The sequence below is a fragment of the Ranitomeya variabilis genome, chromosome 5, assembly GCF_051348905.1.
Source record: "Ranitomeya variabilis isolate aRanVar5 chromosome 5, aRanVar5.hap1, whole genome shotgun sequence".
In the NCBI taxonomy this organism is placed as follows: Eukaryota; Metazoa; Chordata; class Amphibia; order Anura; family Dendrobatidae; genus Ranitomeya; species Ranitomeya variabilis.
Window position 1 is genome coordinate 441366395 of NC_135236.1, and position 12762 is coordinate 441379156.

The 12762-nt window shown below is 42.1% G+C and overlaps 1 protein-coding gene across 3 annotated transcripts in view; it reads right to left on the reverse strand.

The window, feature by feature from the left end:
• The window catches only part of USP15 (ubiquitin specific peptidase 15), a 128767-nt gene that overhangs the window by 94752 nt on the left and 21253 nt on the right, over positions 1 to 12762 (reverse strand). For all 3 annotated transcript variants that reach the window (XM_077265369.1, XM_077265371.1, XM_077265372.1), the window contains exon 4: positions 3115 to 3241. In XM_077265369.1, the coding sequence (XP_077121484.1) occupies positions 3115 to 3241 (127 nt within the window). The remainder of the gene's footprint in view (positions 1 to 3114; positions 3242 to 12762) is intronic.

Here is a 12762-nt window from a genome sequence, read left to right on the forward strand (position 1 = left end):
TAGATGTCCATAAATTAAGTTCTGTGAAATAATGAGAAATGACACAGGGAAAGAGTACTGAACACATGAAGAAAGAGGTGCAAAAAGCCATGACACCTGCTGAGATCTATCAGTAATAAGCAATCCTGCCACGTAGTGAAAAATAATATCATCTGGTTCAACTGATGGCCTATAAAAAGATGTCTCATTACTGAGGAGCGCATAAGAAACATTTCATGATGGGTAAAACCAGTGAGCTGTCTCAAGACCTTCACAACCTTATTGTTTGAAAACATATTGATGTCATTGGTTAGAACAGATCTTCTAAAAAAGAATTTCTACACTATTGAAGGTTCCAGTAAGCACTATTGAGGCCATAATCCGGAAGCGTAAAACAACATTTCACCTTAAACCGGGCACGACCAGGAGCTCCCTACAAGATTTTAGACAGAGGAGTGAAAAGAATTATCAGAAGAGTTATCCAAAAACCAAGGACCACCTGTGGAGAGCTATAGAAAGATCTGGAATCAGTAGGTACAATTGCTTCAAAGAAAACTAAAAGTAATGCGCTCAACCTGTATGCACACGCACCACACAAAACTCCACTGTTGAACAAAAAGCATGTTCAAGAACTTTTAAAGTTTACTCAACAACATTTAGACATTTAGGGGTGAGACCTATGTTGTTTAGGTTATAAGGACCAATATGTATGCAACATTTAGACAAGCCTGTGAAATACTGCAAAAATATAGCCTGGTCAAATGAAACAAAAATTGAACTCTTTGGATGCCATAATACACCTCATGTTTGGAGGCCAAAAGACACTGAATATCACCCCAAAAACACCACTCCAACCATGAAATTTGGAGGTAGGAACATCATGATCTGGGGCTGTTTTCAGCCTAAGGCACTGGCAAACTTAATATAATTGAAGAAAGAATGAATCTACAAATGTACAGAGACGTTGATAAAAATCTGACGACATCTACCAGGATGAAGAAGATGAAACGCGTGTGGGCATTTCAGCAAGACAATGATCCCAAACACATAGGTAATGAAACTCTCAATTGGTTTCAGAGAAGAAAAAAAATAAATAAAGCTTCTAGAATAGCGCAGCCAATCATCTGACCTGAATCCAAAAGACAATTAATGGAAGGAACTAAAGCTCAGAGATCGTATAAGGAACCCACAAACCTTGAGGATTTTGAAGTGTTTGTGTGGAAAAAAATGGGACAAAATCACACCTGAGCAATGCATGGCACTAGTTTCTCCATATAGGAGGCATTTTTAAGTGGTCATCACCAACAAAGGCTTTTGTACGACGTATTAAATACATTTCAGTAAGCGCGTTCAATACTTTTTCTCATTATTACACAATGTGATCTAAGGACATCTATGGTTCGATTTCTTTGCCTGTGTTAATTGGATGTTTTGTTTATGGATTTGGTGAGAATTTCATGTCAATAGCACCATTAGAAATATATTTACTTAGAAAATTGTTGACGTGTTCAATACTTATTTCGCCCGTAGTGTTTTGCTCCTTCCACCTTGAATAAACAGGAATCAAAAGTGATCAAAAAAGTCTTTGGCAGCACAAAATGGTACCAATGAAAATTACGAGTTGTCGTCAAGCCCTCCAAACAATGTCCACAGAAAAGAAGCTGATTCGTAGGACCTGGCCATGTTCACCTCCAACCTGACGGCATCGGTGGCCCTTCATCTGATTAGCCGTTATCACTTTACACGTGCAACAATAAATTATCACCAGGCCAGCTAATCAAAAGAAGAGCCAGAGATGTATTTGGATTATGAAATGCACTTTTTAGGAAGAAAAAAATCTTGCAAAATAAGAAAAGTATGTGTTATAGTCAGGTGGCAGCTTCCAATGATTGAGGAGGACACTAACACAATGTCCTTCCCCATCAGCGAGATCTATGCAGCGGTGCAGCTCTATCCTCCAGCCCAATGATCAGTCTGACTGGTGCATGGCAGGAAAAGAAACAACTAGGTCCTGTGAATTAGTAAAGCTGCAAAGATGTGGCCGTCTTGAGTAACTCAAGGACCATTCAGTGACCAGCCACATGCCCGAAAGAATTTCATAATGTTGCAATGCAGCAGAGGTGTGCGTTTGAGAGTAGTAATGTAGCAGAGCTGTGCGTGTGTATATACAGCAGAGCGTGAATGTACTGCATACGCAGCAGTGATGTGTATGTGTGCATTGCAAAGAGTGTACATAATGTGCATTGTGTAACACTATATGTGTATAATAGAAATACTGCAAAGAAACACAAAGAGAACGATCACCCCCCCAGTGGATTAAAATTACCGATATTGAGCCTTCCACGTCTTAACACCACCAGAGAAGTTTTAAAGTGAACCCGTCGGGTCCACCATGCCCCCAGAACCACCGGCACTTGTATCTGCATATATAAAATACCCTGCCTAACAGCCTATGTATTACATACATAAACTGATATTTAGAAAAAGTATTTCTCAAGTTAGTGTACGATACGTAAATGAGGCCTTTGTCTAGTCAAGGGGCCGTTAGTTTCCCCATTCTAGTTGGCCCACTAAGCATGTTATCACGCCACAGTGGGAATGATAACATGGCTTACAAGCGCCTGCATCATTGCAAGCGCTATACTACTTACCGAAACTTCCAATCATGCGCAGTGTGCCTGTCTGACACTGGGACGTGTACACCTGGCTTCAGAGCATCAATGAGAAGAGAAAGAAGCCGTGCACATGCGCGAGATAAGTATAGCACTGGCGCACAGGGGCGTGATAACATGCTAAGTGGGCTGATTAGTCCGCGGACACTAAGGGCCCCTCCACTAGACAAAAAGCTTCATTTACATATCATGAATGGACTTGAGAAATACTTTTCTAAAGATCTGTCTATGGGTGTACTGTAATACAGAGGCTGTTAAGCAGGGGATTTATATATGCAGACACAACTGCTGGTGTCTCTGGGGGTGCGGGGGACCTGACCGGTTCCCTTTAATTAGTAAAAAAAAATGTTTTTTTTCCCCCCCCCATTTTCTGCAGTCTAAACCTGGGGGGATTTCATAGTTCAAAGAATGCAGTAACTCTGTCAATTAAATTGCAGTCAAGCAAATATGAAAAAAGGCATACCTATAGTGTCAGCTTTACTAAATCTTCTTGTTACCACATTGTTCATATTCCCATTCTCACACAGCTTTAATTCAGTTAGGTAAACTTCGACTTTACAGTGCTTTACAAACATACCCTGTTCAACGACCTGGAAATGGAAACCCACAGGAAAGGTCAGTATAGTATGTAGCAAATACAAGAGGAACTCAACAGCAAATTAAAGGGAACCGGTCAGGTCCCCAACCCAACAGCATTCACCTGTGTATGATCAAACTCCCTCCCTAACTAGCTCTCTAGAGCTATCAGTTAAATGCTTTAAAAAAGCATTTAAAACCTGGCTTTTCTTATGCTCATGAGGGCTTTGACTAGTCGTTGGGACATTCTTTATTTGCCTCAGACTAGTTAGCCCTCTTTCGATGTTATCACGCCCACATGGGGGTGATAACCTAATTTGCAAGAAATCTAATCAAATCTAGCACATTGCGCGCTCATTCCAACAGCATCAGTGTGTCTCTGAAGATGGGTGTACACTTCCTGGCATCAGAGGCGCGCCCTGCATATGACCGGAGGGTCAGAAGATGGCTTCCAGTCACGCGCAGTGTGCCTCTGATGCCAGCATGCGTACACCTAGCCACAGGGATGCAGTGACACTGCCCAAATGAGTGTTGCGCATGCGCTAGATTTGCATACGCTGGCGATGAGGCTGCTTGTGCACATTAAGTTATCACGCCCACAGGGGTGTGATAACATTGAAAGTGGGCTGACTAGTCTTGGGCAACTAAGGCTCCATCGATTAGACAAAGCCCTCATTAGCATAGGAAACAGGGACATTATAGGAAACAGGGACATTATAAATGCTTTTATTTAAAGCATTTATGTAACTGAATTATGTTATACAGGGCCGATCAGGCAGAAGAGAGTTTAATCATACACAGGTTAATGAGGTTGGGTTGGAGGCCATGGGGGAATGGATAGGTTCCCTTTATTGTTTTATACAATAAAGGGTTTTTTTCACTACATCTTTATATTAAAATACAGACTAATCAGGGTCGTAAAAAAAAAAAAAAAAAAAAAAAAAAGGTCTGTAGTAAGCATGCACACACGCCTAGGAAACTGCAATGTGAAATCTCAGATTCGGGTTAAGAAGGTTAAAGTGAAACAAAAAGTGGCTTACAAGGGTTGTTGTGCCTTCGGGTACAAGTCTGCAGTCACTGAGTGCACACTGTGAGGCTTCTCCTGTGCCAGGAGTACGGGAGAGTGTACCAGCCGTAAGCATGTGATTAACTAGAAGTGGGCGGCCTCGTTTAAAACAAGTGAATTGAGTGAGACCGGACACGTCAAGCCGCAATGTGGCTGTAGTATGCAAATTGCATACCTGTGATTACAGGCTCACGGGGCCGGCCCAGAGATTCCCCACGGTGAGCAGTTTGCGTACTGTATAGATTCACAAGTGTACAGTCTCATAGAGTGAGTGCAGACTTGGACCCTAAGGCCGGACAACTCATGTTAAACTGGTTGTAGACAGATTGCACCCCTTTACAGTAAAAAGGATGATATAAGCTTTCATGACTCAATATATACTGTATCCAGGGGTGTGATTGTCTTATAAGCCGCAAAATACGGTACCAACAGGATTATAAGATGCACCCCGAATTTTGAGGAGAAAAATAAGGAAAGAAAACTTTAAAAAAAAATGGTGGTACTTCTTATAATCCATACGTCTTATTGCTTACTGAGGGTGGTGGCTGCGGTGAAGTGGGGTCCCAGGGTTGCTGCTGGAGGAGGCAAGAGTGGAGCGTTGCTGCTGGCCACAGGGTGAGATGAGGGGGTGTTCGGATGTGCGCCGCTGCGGGTGAGATCTCATCCCCCGAGATCTTGGTGCCAAGATTTCCATCTGTGCATGCACCTCCCCCGGTAGCCATTTTCCCGCAGTCAACCGCATAGTAAACCATGTAAGTGCGGGGGTTCTGGACTTTCACAAAAAGTTGGCAGCCCCTGCACCACCAAACACCCACAGCGGCACACATCCGAACACCCCCTCATCCCAGCCTGCAGCAACGCTCCTCTCTTAGATGGTTTCCTCTGTTGAACAAAAATCGTAAAGTCTGACCACAGATTCTCAATTGGATTAAGGTCTAGCCAACTCCAAAAGATTTACACGTTTCCCTTAAACCACTCGAGTTACTTTAGCAGTATGCTTGGGGTCATAGTCTTGTTGGAATGTGAACCTCTACCCAGTCTAAAATCACTAACAGACAAACAGGTTTTGCTCAAGAATATCCTTGTATTTCACACCATTAATCTTCACCTTGACTCAGACCATTTTCCCTACCGAAAAACATCCCTAGAGCATGATGCTGCCACCACGTTTCACTGTGGGGATGGCATTTTTGAGGTAATGAGCTGTGTTGATTTGGCACCAAATAAAGTGTTTACCTTGGTGGCCAAAAAGTTCAATTTTGGTCTCATCTAACCACAGCGCCTTCCTCCACAGATTTGGGGAGTCTCCCACATCTTTTAGCAAACTCAAAACGAGCCTTACAATTTTTTGTGTAAGCAAAGGCTTTTTTCTACCCACTCTTCCATAAAGGCCACCTCTATGGAGTGTATGGCTTATTGTGGTCATATGGACAGATACTCCAATTTCTGTTTAGGAACTCTGCAGCTCCTTCAGGATTACCTTTGGTATCTGTGCTGCCTCTCTAATTAATACGCTCCTTGCCGGGGTTGAGAGTTTTGGTGGTCGAAACTCTCTTGAGAGGTTTGTTGTGGTACCATGTTCTTTCCATCTGATAATAATTTGATAGTGGGGGGGTCCATTAGAGATTGGGATATTATTATTATTATTATTTTTAACAACCCAACCCTGACTTGTACTTCTCAACAAATGTGTCCCTGGCTTGTTTGGAGATCTCCTTGGTCTTCATGGTGTTTGGTTAGTGATGCCTCTAGCTTAATGGCGTTGCAGCCTCTGTGACCTTTCAGAAAAGGTGTGTATATACACGGACAGACCATGTGACACTTAGATTGCACACAGATGGACTTTATTTCACCAAGCATGTGACTTATGAAAGGAATTGCTTGCACCAGAAACTTTTAGGGACTTCATAACAAATGGGGTGAATAGATATGCACATGCAAATGTTTAGGTTACTTGATCCCATAAATTAAAGCCTATATTTTTTTCACTTCAACTTAGACTATTTAATGCGGATACATCACACACAAATCAGATTACAACCAGTGTTTAAATATTTTTGTAATGTAAAAAAAAAAAATAGGTAAAAAGTCAAGGGGTGAACACTTTCGCAAGCTACTATATAATGTTATATTTTTCTCATTAGAAAAAAATAAAATAAATAAGGCAATATTTTTAATTTTGGCCTGGAACTTATCCACCAGTGATGCCTTGATATGAGCAAAATCATGATGGCAACTCTCTGGTAGAAAGAAAGCTTGAGAAAATCTGCTGTAACATAGTACTGGGACATCAGCAAAGAGACAACATTCAGCAATAGTTGAGTCCATGGACTTTCAAACTGGATGAAAGAGCAGATATAAAGACACAAATGATTGGTCCAATTTGTAAAATTGTTCATCTACAGTGTTTCTTCAGCATAGATCAAAGATTGTAGAAGGTTATGTCCATAAAAAAAATAAAAAATGAAATTGATCGGTGTCGCATAACCAACGATATGTATGAAGGGGGCTGATTGTTCATTTCAATAGGGGAGTCAGCAAACTTGTCTAAGCAATGACGGAGAAGAGAGTGGCTTAGCTATTGAAACACGCAGCCAGTCCTCTTGATACAAAGCAATGGTCTTGCGCTGAATTAGAAAAAAAAAAATACACAGCCGAAGGTGAAAGGGAAGAGCTTTTCTCAAAGAAGCAAAGTGAGCAAGTTGTATATTGCAAACAAACACAACAAATCTAAACAGCTTTCTTATAGTGGTCAACCTCTATCTATTTAATAAAAGACCCATGTGTGTGTAAGATAGATCTTTAGAAAAACAAAAAACTGAGCCGGAGTATGACTTGAAAACATGCATGATATAAAAGCATGTTCTCACTGGCCATAGAAACAAACAAAACCAAAGAAAAGCAATGTGTGCAAACACCCTAATGAAAATAAATAATTTAAAAAGCAAGTGTATTAGATAATTAACATAGGGTATTTGGTAAACACTGTTTTTGATAAAAAAAAAAAAGTATAAAACTGTCCCACCACGACAAGGTATACCCAATTGGGACAGTACCTACAACTGGGACAGTACAAATAGGGTGTGGCCCCCTTTTCACTGAGCTGGGCAGTTCATATGTAGTCCCTCCAAACCTGGGTGTCCGGTTGGGACCCTGTGACTCTGCCACTTTTCACACTAGGTAGGTTTTAACATTAGAGAGTGTAGTTACTGTCCCAATTGGGTACACCTTGTCGCGGTCGGACAGCTTTATGCTTTTTTTTAATCAGAACCAGTGTTTACTAAATACTCTATGTTAATTATTTAATGCACTTGCTTTTTTACTTATTTATTTTCGCTAGGGTATATGCGCACACATTGTCTTTTCTTTGGTTATGCAAGATCGATCTTTGTAGCACTTTCACATATTATGAATATTTTAATATCATATTGTATAAAATGTGAACAGAAAATGGAGATGAGGACCAGATCACCAGGAGCAGCTCCATTCCAGGTGCTTCATTGGCAATGGACTCGGCCTCGCACACCACTGAATTACCTTTTGAAATAAAATGTATTGTGTCCAGGATAAAAAAAACCCCATCACAATAACACAGCAGATGTGTGGCTTTTCGTTATAGCATTATTCTGGCAGTACACCAATAGTAAAGATGAAAACACAGAGCAGAAAGGAAATACACTGAGATTTTGAGACTTGGAACATGTTCACTATTCTTGTTAAAAGGGAACCTGTCTGATGGTCTGTGGTGCCTGAATCACCAGCCGCATGAATCGGACACTGGCTGGATTATGACAGTCATGTATGGCTAAGGCTGCCGTCACACTAGCAGTATTTGGGTCAGTATTTCACATCAGTATCTGTAAGCCAAAACCAGGAGTGGGTGATAAATGCAGAAGTGGTGCATATGCTTCTATGATACTTTTCCTCTATTTGTTCCTCTCCTGGTTTTGGCTTACAAATACTGATGTAAAATACTGATCAAATACTGATAGTGTGACGGCAGCCTAACTCTGAAATGCTGCTGCATTTCTCTTTGAAAAGCCGGCCGTGGACTAGGTGTCTCGGATGACTAGTCTGAATGAGACAAGTCCACCATAGTGTCTCCTTGTTGCAAGGCAGGTCTGGAGGCTTCTTTTCTCACCAAAGGTCCCCGACTGTTTCTGTGCCATGTGTGCATAGGGAGAGACCTGTCAACCTTAGGGGGTGGAGAAGCCGCTGAGAACGGTCCTCAGTTGTCCTCAACCATCTTGTGTACTCAGGTAGGCCATTCAACCCAAGCCATTTCTGAAATGCCACAGCGTTTCAGAGTAAAACAAACAAAGATGCAATAATGCAACCAGGGGCTCATTCATGCTGCCTATAATTGGGGGGGAGCGAGCATGAACCTATAACCTATGCTGGAATAACATATAACTAAAAAGTGTCTATAGGGAAGCCATACTGCCACACCCAACAGGAGTTAACCTTACTTTGCATGGAAAAGCCTACACAAACGGTTAAATTCCTTTAATCTGATGGTTTTACAGGAACAGAAACACAAACAGTGAACTGTCAGGGCTTGTTCACATGTTGCGTTTTTGCAGTGTATTTTTTTCAATGCACATAAAAAAAAATGCAGCGGTTTACAGTCCCAGCCTAAAAAATGGAATTTCCAAAACGTCATCCACATGCTGACTTTTTACACCTTGCAATTTTAAACCATCAATGCCTTTGTCAAATCTGCACAATTCAAATTCTGCAAAAAGCGCAACTAAAAACTCAATGAAACACAACAACAACTAAATACACATTCAAAAAGGGTAATTATTTGCTATATTTCTGGGCTGTGCCCTTATTATGCCCCCGTGCTTTTCGTTTTGCATGTATTTAACATACATTTTATAGGAGGAATAACAGAGGAATGGCACAATGTGGAATTCTAAGAAAAGACTATTCTTAATTCATCAGAAGAAGGAATGTTTAGTAGAGCTGAAGGTCTTTTTAAATGTAACATTTTTGGTTGTCATGTTGAAAATCCTCCGCCCTTACAAGTTAGTTTTATATTGTCTATACTTTATCTATAAGGATGTTACCAAGCTTCTTCACTGATCAAGCCTAGCCGCCGTGTGGATCACTTGGGAGCCATCAATACTCATCAGTTCATTATTCAATCTGACTATAGAGTTGATAATTTATGGGCTATACATTGTTCAAGAGCAGCGCTGTCTTCAACGCTTCAATACTGTGTATTTGGCGCAGTATTTAGAGGGGGAATAGTGGTAGAGGGAATGTGTTCAGATAAGGTGTTATCCGAGCATGCCCGTGTGCTAACCGTTTGAATCCCCGCGCCTGCATGTCTCGCGGCTGTTTGCCTAACAAACAGGCAATCCATGAATGTGCTGAAGCCGAACAGCTACGAGACATGGAGCCGCAGGGATTCAAACTTATCTCTAATAACATATTTTTCGAGCCCTCCGAAGTCACTCGGTTCCCACACGAGCATGCTCGGATAACACCTTCGCTCATCACTAGAGGGGAACACTCCGCATGCTCTATAGCTGCTGTGTAGCCACCGAGCATACGTATGGCAGCCATCAATCACTGCTGAGTGAGAGACCAGAGAACACTGCCTGATGAACACAGTAAACTTCTAAGCATATTCGGCTCTATTACCTGTACAGACCTGTCTCCTGACGACAGAGCCATTCTAGCTGTCTCGCTGGTCTCCAACCTGGGGCTCTCTCCAACTACAGTCAAGCTCCAAGTCCCGGCACGTCAGGACCGTCTGCAGCTTTCACATTATTTTGAACATGTATTTTCAGAATAAGAGATCAAACTACAGACCTGTGATGTAGATGTGTAAGATATATGCATTCCTCTCGCACCTAATCTAATATGGGCAACAGTATTCAGAAGAACAGTCAAGTTATTTTTGCACTGTAGCAGACAGAAGACGGACAGTCCAGGATTATAGCGGCATGGAGAACACTGAAGAATAATGTAGAGAGAAATATACATTGTAGGTACATACACTGCACTGTATTTCCAAGATAGTAAGTTATTCCAGGACCATAGAATTGGAGATAACTGAATGATCACTGGTGGACCGGCCGCAGGGTTCCCCATACATCTAGTGAAAAGGGGTCAGCAATGCGAGAACAATGCTATGCAGGGCATGTCTTGAAAGGAGCGGAGGTGGGCATACTCAAACTCCATGCCAGTCATGATTATAATAATTAGGGGTTTTCATATTAAACTACATGATTTGGTCATCAGTCAGTATATGTCCAAGTACAGTTAACGAGTGCATGGAGACTGATTTATAGGAGGGACCAAATGCTGAGGAAATTTCAAAAAGTGGGAACAGGAAAGAGTTATATTAGTGAAGTGAGGTAATAGACTGGTCTAAAGGGATGTGCTTAAAAATGTGGGTGCTAGGTATTAGCCATATTGTCTGGACAGTCCATTCCAGAAAACTGGTGCAGCACAAGAGTATTATGGAGTATGTTAGTCTAAGATCAGTTGCACAAAGAAGAGCACAGGTAGGGTGATAGACAGAGATGAGAGAGAAGGCATAGCGTGGTGCAGAACTGTAGAGAACTTTGTGGGCAAGACATAAGTTTGTATTGCATTCTGTAGCGAATGGGCAACCAGTGTAATGACTGGCACGAGGTAGAGGCATTGGTGTAATGGCTGGACAGAAAAACAAACCTGGCTAGCGCATTCAAGAGGGATTGGAAAGGAACAAGTTTGGTTAGAGGTATACTCATCAGTAGAGAGTTACAGTAGTCCAGAAGAGAATGAGTAAGAGCGACAGAAAGTTTTTTCATTTTCAAAAGGTGAGAAAAAGTAGGATTCTTGAGATGTTTTTAAGATGCAGGTAACATGAGTGAGTGAGCAATTGGATATACGGAAGAAAGGAAAGCTCTGTGTAATCTATAACTCCAAGACCGCAAACGTACTGCTTGAAAGTTATGGTTGAACCAGCCAAGGCATTTTCAATATCGGGTGTAGAGAAGTTACATTTTGGAGAAATTCAGTTTCAGATAGAGGGAGGACATGATGTTAGAGACAGCAGACAATACAAAATACCAGCGATTGTCAAAGTTGATGGTGATGTCAGGTGAAGAGGTGCATAATTGGGTGTCAACATAGAAATGATACTGGAACTCAAATCTGCTGATTGTCTGTCCAAAAAGGGCAGTGTATATAGAGGCGGAGGGGCCTAAGACTATACCCTGAGGAACCCCAACAGTAAGGGGAAGAAGAGCCAGCAAAATGATACAGTGAAGGAGCGATCTGAAAGGCAGGAAGAGAACCTGTAGAGAACGGTGCCCTTGAGGCCAATAGCGTGGAACATAGTGAGGAAGAGATAATAATCCATAGTGTCAAATGCTGCTGAGAGATCCAGGAGAATCACCCGGGAGTAGTGGCTGGGAGTAGTGGCCATTAAATTTTGCTGTTAGTAGATTGTTAAGAGACTTTAGTAAGGGCAGTTTCAGTAGAGTAAAGAGCGGAAACCAGATTGTAGGAGAGTGGACAAAGCGTTCCAGGAGTTTGAAGAGGATGAGAGGATTAGGCTACTTTCACACTGATCCGTCGGTACGGGCCCGTCGCAATGCGTTGGGCCGACGTACAGATGGACGCTGTGAAATAACTGTAAGACGTGGGCAGCGGATGGAGTTTTACAACGTATCTGCTGCCCATTCTGTAGTCCAGGGAGGAGGGGGCGGAGTTTCGGCCGCGCATGCGCGGTCAAAAATGGCAGACGAGACGCACAAAAAAAGTTACATGGAAAGTTTTTTTGTGCCGACGGTCCGCCAAAACACGACGCATCCGTCGCACGACGGATGCGACGTGTGGCAATCCGTCACTAATGCAAGTCTATGGAGAAAAGTAAAGTAAAGTTTTAGTAAAGGGATAATACCGGCATGTTTCAATGAAGAGAGAAAGACACTAGAAGAAAGAGAAAGGTTAATTTTAGTTAGATGGGCAAGGTATAGGGTCAGCGGCGCAGGTTGGATGGAGAGAAGAAGCATAGAGCCTGGTAACTTCTTCTTACGTAACAGGTGGAAAGTGAGCTTGAGGTGCGGGAGGGAAAGTGGTCCAGGTTCTGAGCAGATTGTGCAAAAATGATGGTTGATTATTTCTAAGAAATTAGGGGCCAGATTATCAGTGCTGAGGTTGGTGACAGAGGTCCCAACTTTAGGGCTCAGGAGGGAGTGAAAAGTTTAAAAGTCTATTTGGATTGTCAGCTAGTGATGTAATAATGATGCTGAAGTAAAAACAGACTTGTTTGGACAGGTGGAAAGCACAATTAAAAGTTTTGCATGAACTTATAGTGGATGAAGTCTTGTGCTGAAAGTGATTTTCTCCACTGACGCTAGGCACACCTTGCGCATTGCTGGAGAAAACGTGTTTGCAGCGTGTGCCAGGGTTGGATCGTTTTGTGTATAGCAGGTGCTGCTTCATCCAGAGCTCTCTGCAATG